The 10,398-nt window shown below is 45.6% G+C and overlaps 2 protein-coding genes across 2 annotated transcripts; both read left to right on the top strand.

Annotated features, from left to right (window-relative positions):
* Positions 1-282: 282 nt before the first annotated feature.
* Positions 283-3,408, top strand: LOC311115782 (protein NLRC3-like; the record flags this gene model as incomplete). The annotated part of the gene is made up of 3 exons (XM_084190918.1): positions 283-576; positions 1,036-2,866; positions 3,171-3,408. The coding sequence occupies exons 1-3, from the start codon at positions 312-314 to the stop codon at positions 3,406-3,408; spliced, it is 2,334 nt and encodes a 777-aa protein (XP_084047044.1). The 5' UTR covers positions 283-311.
* A 326-nt stretch (positions 3,409-3,734) lies between these two features.
* Positions 3,735-6,615, top strand: LOC311115783 (ribonuclease inhibitor-like; the record flags this gene model as incomplete). The annotated part of the gene is made up of 6 exons (XM_084190919.1): positions 3,735-3,934; positions 4,015-4,176; positions 4,367-4,537; positions 4,619-4,792; positions 4,906-4,952; positions 5,103-6,615. The coding sequence occupies 6 exons, from the start codon at positions 3,735-3,737 to the stop codon at positions 5,531-5,533; spliced, it is 1,185 nt and encodes a 394-aa protein (XP_084047045.1). The 3' UTR covers positions 5,534-6,615.
* Positions 6,616-10,398: the final 3,783 nt, after the last annotated feature.

Here is a 10,398-nt window from a genome sequence, read left to right on the forward strand (position 1 = left end):
AAAAGGGGGTACAACTCAATATTAGGAAGGTGTTCTGAGGGCAAAAGGGGGTACAACTCAATATTAGGAAGGTGTTCTGAGGGCAAAAGGGGTGTAACTCAATATTAGGAAGGTGTTCTGAGGGCAAAAGGGGGTGCAACTCAATATTAGGAAGGTGTTCTGAGGGCAAAAGGGGTGCAACTCAATATTAGGAAGGTGTTCTGAGGGCAAAAGGGGGTGTAACTCAATGTAAGGAAAGTGTTCAGTGTATATTGTCTGTTCTCTCTTTGCTTCTGGCTCTCTCAGGGGGAGGAGACTGACTGTCTTATATCATGGATCAGACTCCTCAGTCCCTCGTTCCAGCCCAGGACTCTGGTCCGCTGTCCTCCATTACGGCTCAGCCTGCCCCACCACAGTCCTCCATTACGGCTCAGCCTGCCCCACCACAGTCCTCCATTACGGCTCAGCCTGCCCCACCACAGTCCTCCATTACAGCTCAGGGTGGTTCTGTTGTTGTTGCACCCCAACTTGTTGGCTGCAATCTCGGAGGTTCAGTTTATGAAAACATCAGTGTTACTATGCCTTCACATGGTGCTGGTAAGACAATTCTTTATTGTTATTTTTGTTATAATAGAAAATAATGCAAAAAAACAAAACAAATTATTACAGAAATGTTGATTAGTTAATATGCAGTGTCCCTGTCAAATAATACTATACAATTAAGCATATATTTTTTGTTTTGATAGGGTACGACAGTTGAACTAAGCTCATGAGGTATTTGTAAGTTGTATTCTTCAAGAATCAAATGGGTACACAGTATATAATTAATTTTAAAGTAAAAAAATGGATGTACCAGTTGTAGATTAACACACACACACAGACTCATAAAAGTCTGGAAAAAAAAAAATATGGCACGCCCATGCAGGAAATCGGACTTTGAAACCAGTAACTGAAAGTATTGTGTTCGTTACGGTACTGAATACTGCAGATAAAAAAACAGAAGTAAAGATATATTTTATGCATCCCACAACACTATCAATGTTCTTTCCTCATTAGATGAAGATCTGCAAAAAGTCAAGGGCAAACACAAGTCCAACATGAAGAAGAAGTTTGGGAGCATCTTTGAGAGGCTTGGAAAACGGGGAAACCCAACATTGCTGGACAATATTTACACCGAGCTCTACATCACAACTGGGGAGAGTGAAGGGGTTAATAAAGAGCATGAGGTATGGCAGATTGAAGATACGGCTCGGACCAAAGCATTTCAAGACCATGCAATCAACTGCAATGACATCTTTAAATCTTTAGACCCTAAGACAGAGGAACATAATGACAAATCCCAATCCAAACAAGCGGTACCCGTCAGAACTGTGCTGACAAAGGGAATCGCTGGCATTGGAAAAACGGTCTCAGTGCAGAAGTTCATCCTTGACTGGGCAGAAGGAATAGCCAATCGGGATGTAGATTTTGTCTTCGCACTTCCATTCAGGGACTTGAATTTCATCAAAGATGACTACAATCTCTTGGAGCTCCTGAGTGACTTCCACCCTGAACTAACAGATATCAATGATGCAAAGAAGGTGGTCGACTGCAAAGTCGTGTTCATCTTGGATGGTCTGGATGAAAGCCAACTTCCACTGGATTTCCATAACAACAAGAGGTTGTCTAATGTAACCAAGACAACATCAGTGGACGTGCTGCTGACAAACCTCATCAAGGGGAATCTGCTTCCTTCTGCTCTCCTCTGGATAACCTCCCGACCAGCAGCAGTTGATAAGATACCCTCCGACTGTTTTGACCGTGTAACAGAAGTTCGGGGATTCAACGACCCACTGAAAGAAGAATACTTCAAGAAGAGATTCAGTGATGATGAGAACCTGTCCAGCAAAATCATCTCACACATAAAGACATCGAGGAGTCTCTTCATCATGTGCCACATTCCGGTCTTCTGTTGGATTACTGCCATGGTTCTTGGGAACATGTTGAGAGGATCCTGTTCTGAAGAAGTCCCTAAAACTCTGACTGAGATGTACATTTGTTTCCTACTCACTCTGACAAACCTGGAGAACAAGAAGCATGGGAAAAATGAAACAGACCTTCGGAAACTGTCAGAGTCTGACGTACAGATCATTTTGAAACTTGGAAAACTAGCCTCCCATAACCTGTTAAAGAGCAATCTGGTGTTTTCTGAAGAAGATTTGAGAGAGTGTGATATTGATATCAATGAAGCCTTTTTGGGCTCAGGGATGTGCACAGAGATCTTCAGAGAGGAGGACCCAATGTTTAGAGTGAAGTTGTATAGCTTTGTGCATCTCAGCATTCAGGAGTTCTTCACAGCACTCTATGTTTCCCATTGTCATGCCAATGGTTTGCCATGTATTTCACCATGGGTTTCACTATATTTCGGAAAGCTGGATACATTGCATGACTTACACAGGTGTGCAGTGGATAAAGCGTTCCACAACAAGAACGGCCACCTGGACCTCTTCCTCCGCTTCCTTCTGGGCATCTCACTGGAGTCCAATCAGATCCTCTTGAAATGCCTACAGCTCCAGACAGAGGGAGACAAAGAGAGTATCCAGAATACCATCCAATACATCAAGGTCAAGTTATCGACTGAATGGTTTGTTTCCTCAGAGAGGTGTATCAATCTCCTCTACTGTTTGATTGAGCTGAAGGACAACTCCCTGGTGAATGAAATTCTAAAGTTCCTGACCTCCCAAAGTCTCTCCAAGATTGAACTGACACCTGCTCAGTGCTCGGCGCTGGCGTACATGCTGTTGATGTCAGAGGAGGTGCTGGATGAATTTGACACGAGAAAATACAACACGTCAAGTCAGGGCCGTAGCAGACTCCTCCCAATAGTTAGATACTGCAGGAAGGCTATGTAAGTTCAGATGATAGTGAATTTACATTTACGTCATTTAGCAGACGCTCTTATCCAGAGCGACTTACAGGAGCAATTAGGGTTAAGTGCCTTGCTTAAGGGTACAGATAGATTTTTCACCTAGTCGGCTCGGGGAATAGAAACAGCGACCTTTCGGTTACTGGCACAACGCTCTTACCCACTAAGCTACCTGCCTCCATTTACTTTCCTAAGATTGGTAGATTACCGTAGTCACTTACGACTATTAGTATAATTTACACTTTTTTTTATGTCCTTTATAAGCCCTTTGTTTTCCCCTCTTAAGGCTAGTGGCCTGCTATTTCACAGACGACTGCGCTGAAATTTTGGCATCAGCTATCCAAATGCCTGGCTCACACCTGAGAGAACTCAGCATAATCTACAGCCAGCTGGAGAACCAGAAGCCCTTCATAGACGCGCTGGCAAGTCCCAACAACAGACTAGAGTCACTAGACATCAGTCATATCCAAGGGTTTTCAACAACTGAGCTGGAGGTGCTAACTGCTGCACTGAATCAATCTTAGAGTCAGCTGCACACACTAAGGTGAGCAATTATTAGTAAACAAAACAAAAAAAAGAGCAAACCAAGAAAAAGCTTCTTAGTAAAGTGGAAGAAAAATAGAAACGGAAGCCGTTTGTGACATGAATGGATGGATCTACAGCTTCTTCTTCTGCTGGCAACTAGCAATGCAACAACGGCACCTAAGGGATGTTAGGGGACGGAACAGGGGAAGTCAGCCAAGTGTTTAGCTGTTTGAAGTCAATTTAAAAGACTCTTCTGTAAACTTGTTTACTACGATTACACTCCGTAAGAGAGACTAAAGCATGTAAGTCCACAAAGTGTAGAAGGATGATCCACTTTGTTGTAATCCAAAGGTTTCCTGGGTGTTGGCTCGACGAGAGCTGCGGTGAAATTGTGGCTTCAGCTCTGGCGTCAGAGAACAGCCATCTGAGAGAGCTGGACCTCAGCGACAACAAACTGACAGACACCGGGGTGGAGGGGATCTCCACTGGGCTTATGAGTCCACACTGTGAACTGAAGATACTGAGGTGCGATATTTACGACAACAAGTGTTTCGAATCGTGTCAATCCATACAGCCCCTTTTAATTCCATATTCTCTCACGCCAGACTTGTCCGTTGTGAGGTCACTTCCTGTGGAAGTTTGTCCCCTGCTCTAGCAGCCTCCCAGTTGGAGGAACTGCATCTGAGCTGCAACACCCTGGGCGACATGGGACTGAAGCTGCTCTCTGCTGGACTGGAGGAGCCACACTGTCAGATACAGAAACTGGGGTGAGAAATGATGATGCTGTAAAAAAAAAAAAAAAAAAAAAAAAAAAAATGTAAAGTGTGGTATACATACAGTTTTATTTAACATTCTATATTTCTGTGCACAGGTATTTGGATAAAACCAAATTCAAATTTCAATCTCTCTCTCTCTCTCTCTCTGTTTCTCCTGCTATCTCTCTCATTCATCTCTTAGACTGAGGCAGTGTAATCTATCAGAGTTATCCTGTGAGTCCCTGTCCTCTGTCCTGTGTTCAAACTCAACCCTGATAGAGCTGGACCTGAGAGACAACGACTTGGGGGATTCAGGAGTGGAGCGACTCTCTGCTGCACTGGGGGACCCTCGCTGTGCCTTGCAGGTTTTGGGGTGAGAGGCTCACATATTGATGTAAGCAAACCCTTTTGAATTGAGTATGGCACCCTAACTCATTCCAACTGTTCTCTGCAGGCTGTCTGGTTGTCTGGTCACAGAGGAAGGCTGTGCTTCTCTGGATTCAGCTCTGAGGTCAAACCCCTCCCACCTGAGAGAACTGGACCTGAGCTACAATCACCCAGGAGACTCTGGAGTGAAGCTGCTCTCTGCTAGACTGGAGGATCCACACTGTAGACTGGATAAACTCAAGTTAGTGTAATATGTTATGTGTACACTATTTAGTTACTTTAATATTCCTTTAATATTCCTCTGCATATTATGATTATTTCTTGACATGAACTATTTCTATTAAAACAATACAGTGTGGACTTGTGTGGAGAGTGCAGGATCAAACCAGGCCTGAGGAAATGTGAGTCTGACTGATGTGTAATATGATATACAGGGTTTCTTCAGTTTGACATTTCCTTTAAAACAATGAGAAAGTACCGTCAGCTAAACAGAAAAACATTTAACTTTCTTATTTCCCTGGCTCCTCATTGTGCATGTGTGTTTTCTACAGATTCCAGTGAGCTCACCCTGGACCCAGATTCTGCACACATTGACCTGAGGCTGTCTGAGGATAGGAGGACAGTGTTGTGGAGAGAGGACAATGCTAACAGTCAAAGTAGTGCTAGCATAGGAAACGAAGCTAACAATGCTAACAGTGGGGATGGTGCTAGCATAGGAAACGAAGCTAACAATGCTAACAGTGGGGACGGTGTTAGCATAGGAAACGAAGCTACCAGAGGGGAAGAATCAAATAAATGGATTGATCCATCAATTTGTACAAGATCCCTGTCTGTGCATTGTACCAAGGGTTTATCTACTGGACGTTTCTACTGGCAGGTGGAGGCCACAGGATGGTTTGATATTGGGGTTATTATCAACGAAAACAATAGTATCTACAATATGTATGACCTCGTGGTAATATGTATGACCTTTATGGTATAATGATGTCATGCCATAGTGTTGTGAGGACAGAGGAAGAGTTAAGAAATGAGAGGTTTGGGGCCATAAAGTCTTCATTCCATTATGTCAAGGTAGATTAGTGATGTTTAGGATAGCATGAGTGATGTTTAGTATACTGACTTGGGGTAAAAAGTGATGAACATCAAAGACAGGGAGTGCCCATGGAGACTTGCCAAATGTATGTGAAAGGAATGAGAACCAAAAGGCTATATAAGATATAGGGTCTTCTTTGTCTAGTTAGTTCAACTGACGAAGGGCAAAGCCATGTCCGTTTGTTAGATGAACCCACAAGCTCGTGATTCTATAAATGCTTGGTATGAAATCTCCACAGAATGTCTAAGAATATCCTTGCATCCTTGATTCTTTGATACCTGAGAAACTCATCATAACAACCTGGAATAGTATAAAAGTAATCCTTCTACCCCCCCACCCACCCCATAAAAATAAAAAGTGGTTGTCCCACTTGCTATCCCAAGTTGAATGCACCAATTTGTAAATCACTCTGGATAAGAGTGTCTGCTAAATGACGTAGATGTAAATGTAAATGTTGCCTGTAGTTTTATAATTTATTTTAAAATAGCTGTATGGGATTTTTAAAGTACTACGTGGCCCTGCACCTGAATACATGTCTGACATGCTTTTAAGATACTGTATGTGCCCGGTCGGTCCCTCAGATCCTCTTTTAGTTGTTCCAAAGGTGAGAACCAAAACGTTTGGTGAGGCTGCCTTCAGCCACTATGGTCCTGGCCTTTGGAACAGCCTGCCAGAGGATCTGAGGGCCTCAGAAACTGTAGACAGTTTGAAGAGCTTAAGACATACCTTTTTAGCCATGCTTCTGCTTAGTCATACTATCTATTGTATATATCTTATTTATTTTCATTTATTTTAATGCATTAGTCTCTCATGTCCACTGTTATTGTTTTACTATTTTAATTTGTCTCATTTATAAAACCTATTTGTGTCTTTCTAACCTTTTATTTTATTTGCTAAGCACTTTGAAATGCATAATCTGTAAGAAATGTGCTCTGAAAATAAAGTTTGATTTGGTTTTGATCAGGAACATATCCCACAGTAGAGCCATTCAACCACAAACTTACATTAATATGCAAAGTGTCTCAAATGATTTCGTACATATTTACTAGTGTGTAATGCAGTAAAACTGTGATTAATAAGTACTTAATAAGTACTTCTCAAACAGCTTAATAGTCTGGATAATTAATTAATAAAAATGTTATTTCAAGCATTATGAATTTCAAGTTATATGAAAAACACTAATGAAACCAGTTTTTTTGTTGGGGTTCAGATCCCCTTTATTTTTATTATTAAAACTAGGCAGTTCAAAGGAAAGGTGGAGATGGTGGAGAAATTCAGATGCAGAGTGTGGCCCAGAGTTGTGTGTGTGTGTGTTTGTGCTTGAGTCACTCCTCTTTGGGGAGGCTGATGGTGCATGTGAAGAACGTCAACACACGTCGGAAGAATCGCAGAACGCCATTTTTCTTCCGCTTCTTTGTTTCGCTGGACACCTTTGCCACTGAGTTCAACGCCTCGGTCACTCCGCTGCTCACCTCAGGACAGCTCTCAGTAGATAGCTGCATCACCTTGCTGAGGCCATTTCCAGTGTTCAGAAGGTTTTCAGCAGCCGCTGTCTTCTTTTTGTCACTGGACACTTCTTCCACTGCGTTTGGTGCCTCAGGCACCTCACTGAACACCTCAGGACTTCCCCTGCACACCACAGGACCTCCATTGAACACTTCAGGCACTCCACTGCACATGTCAGGCACTCCACTGCATACCTCGGGACCGCCACTGAACACCTCAGGCACTCCGATGCACACCTCAGGACTGCTGTACACCTCAGGACGGTTCTCAGTGGATAGCTTCAACACCTTGCTTAGGCCATTTCCCGTTTTCAGATGGTTTCCAGTAGACTCTGTCTTCTTTGTGTCACTGCACACCTCTTCCACTGCATTTGAGGCCTCAGGACCTCTGCTGCACACCTCAGGAAGGCTCTCGGTGGATCTGAAATAGGACTAAACAGACAATGCAGCGTAATGAAAGAGCAAGAACAACACATCTGTCATTTTTTCAAAAAACATACCACAGACATCCAAAGTCTAAGATTATAGTAGCTAATTTATAATATTGTCCAGATTGAGACAACCCTGATACACCCAACTTTCAAAGATGCTTGACCTTTCATTTACAAAACAGGCTTCTTGTTCATTACCTTTGGGAGTTTTGCAATCATATTAGTGAAGTCTCGGTGCAGCTGATCTTCCCATCCCTCCTTCAGCCACCCTTTGGGGTTCACCACCTTGCTAAGGACATTTTCAGTTTCCAGAAGGTTTTCAGCAGCCGCTGTCTTCTTTTTGTCACTGGACACTTCTTCCACTGCGTTTGGTGCCTCAGGCACCTCACTGAACACCTCAGGACTTCCCCTGCACACCACAGGACCTCCATTGAACACTTCAGGCACTCCACTGCACATGTCAGGCACTCCACTGCATACCTCGGGACCTCCACTGAACACCTCAGGCACTCTAATGCACACCTCAGGACTGCTGCACACTTCAGGACGGCTCTCAGTGGATAGCTGCACAACCCTGCATAGGCCATTTCCTGTTTTCAGAAGGTTTTCAGCAGCTGCTGTCTTCTTTGTGTCACTGCACACCTCTTCCACTGTGTATGAGGCCTTGGGACCTCCACTGAACACCTCAGGCACTCTAATGCACACCTCAGGACCAGGGACGGCCTGTTCAATAGGGCGATATGGGCGACGCACTGCCAAACGGGAAAAGGAAGGGATTTTTTTTCTAATCAATTATATCACGGCAACAGTAGTTATCAGTGTTCTAATCTGATCTGACTGCCACTAAATGTCAAATCAGGCTAAAGTCGTGCTTCAAATGGCCCCGCCCATTTTTGGGGTGATTTCAGTCAGGTTGAAAATCGCCCAGAAGTCTCTCATAGCCTGTCATGTAAAATCTATTTTTTTCAAATTTCAAAGCTTTCAATACATTCTCTATGGGAGTCTGAGGGCTTGCACTTACGCGCTTTCGTCATACGTGACGTAACCATGAACGTAACTAAGAAAATAGCGGCTGTCACACTCTGGCTCTGGGACTTTTTATGTTTAGTCAGGGTGTGTAGATTTCCGTGTGTTTTGTACTGTGTGTAGTGTCTAGGTGTTCGCGTTCTATGTTTGGTCAGTGACTCCCAATCGGAGGTAACGAGTGTCAGCTGTCGGCTCGTTATCTCTGATTGGGAGCCATATTTAAAATGTCTGTGTTCACCTTGTGGTGGTGGGTTTTGTTCTATGTTCAGTCGGTGTACTGAGGACTTTACGGATCGTGTTTTGTTTTGTCGTGTATTCAACATTAAAGTCATCATGTTCACTCCCAACGCTGCGCTTTGGTCCTACTTCATTGGCGATCGTGACAGAAAAACCCACCACAACGAGACCAAGCAGCAGTTGGATGACGAGTGGTGGAGCCAGAAGAGCGAAGGTTGGGAGAGGACATTAGAGGCCTGGTCCACGGGGAGGAGAGACCCCCAGAAAATTTTTAGGGGGGGGCTCACGACGTCGGGGCAGCAGGAGTACGGGATTGAGGAGTGCAGAAGGTTGGCAGAGGAGGCCGCCAGGTTAAGGGGGCCACTGGTCACGAAGGGGAAGGAAGGTGTGGAGGCAGGGCGAAAGGTACTGGGGTGTGTTACCAGTCCGGTCCGGCCCGTTCCTGATCCCCGTGGAGGGCCAGGGGTGTGTGTCCCCAGTGCGGTCCTGTCTGTTCCTGCTCCCCGCACCAAGTCTGTGGTGCGTTTCGTCAGCCCTGTCCGGCCCGTGCCTGCTCCCCGCACCAAGCCAATGATGCGCGTCGCCAGCCCGGCCCGGCCTGTTCCTGCTCCCCGCACCAAGTCTGTGGTGCGTTTCGTCAGCCCTGTCCGGCCCGTGCCTGCTCTCTGCACCAAGGCTGTGGTACGTGTCGCCAGCCCGGTTCGGCCTGTTCCTGCTCCCCGGCTCAAGTCTGTGGTGCGTCTTGTCAGCCCTGTCCGGCCTGTTCCTGCTCCACGCACCAAGCCAAGGGTGCGTTTCGTCAGCCCTGTCCGGCTCGTTCCTGCTCTCTGCACCAAGTCTGTGGTGCGCGTTGCCAGCCCATTCCGGTCCGTTCCTGCTCCACGCACCAAGCCAGGGGTGTGTATCGTCAGCCCGGTCCGGTCCGTTCCTGTTCCACGCACCAAGCCAGGGGCGCGTGTCGTCAGTCCGGTTCCGGCCAGCGGGGCTAGACAGGACCAGGGGTACTTTGGGGGGTTGGAGAGGAAGTGGGGAGGAAGCCCGGAGCCGGAGCCGCCGCCGAGGAGGAATGCCCACCCAGCCCTCCCCTGTTTGCTTGTATTTAGGCGCGGTCGCAGTCCGCGCCTTTAGGGGGGGGTACTGTCACACTCTGGCTCTGGGACTTTTTATGTTTAGTCAGGGTGTGTAGATTTCCGTGTGTTTTGTACTGTGTGTAGTGTCTAGGTGTTCGCGTTCTATGTTTGGTCAGTGACTCCCAATCGGAGGTAACGAGTGTCAGCTGTCGGCTCGTTATCTCTGATTGGGAGCCATATTTAAAATGTCTGTGTTCACCTTGTGGTGGTGGGTTTTGTTCTATGTTCAGTCGGTGTACTGAGGACTTTACGGATCGTGTTTTGTTTTGTCGTGTATTCAACATTAAAGTCATCATGTTCACTCCCAACGCTGCGCTTTGGTCCTACTTCATTGGCGATCGTGACAGCGGCTAGCAGCGTCTCTGTTGCGACCTGCAGTGTGGCGTTATCTTCTGTTTTTAATTTGTACACTTAGTGGCGTTATT

Source organism: Coregonus lavaretus (assembly GCF_964263955.1).
Source record: "Coregonus lavaretus genome assembly, contig: HAP1_SCAFFOLD_351, whole genome shotgun sequence".
NCBI classification, from domain to species: Eukaryota; Metazoa; Chordata; class Actinopteri; order Salmoniformes; family Salmonidae; genus Coregonus; species Coregonus lavaretus.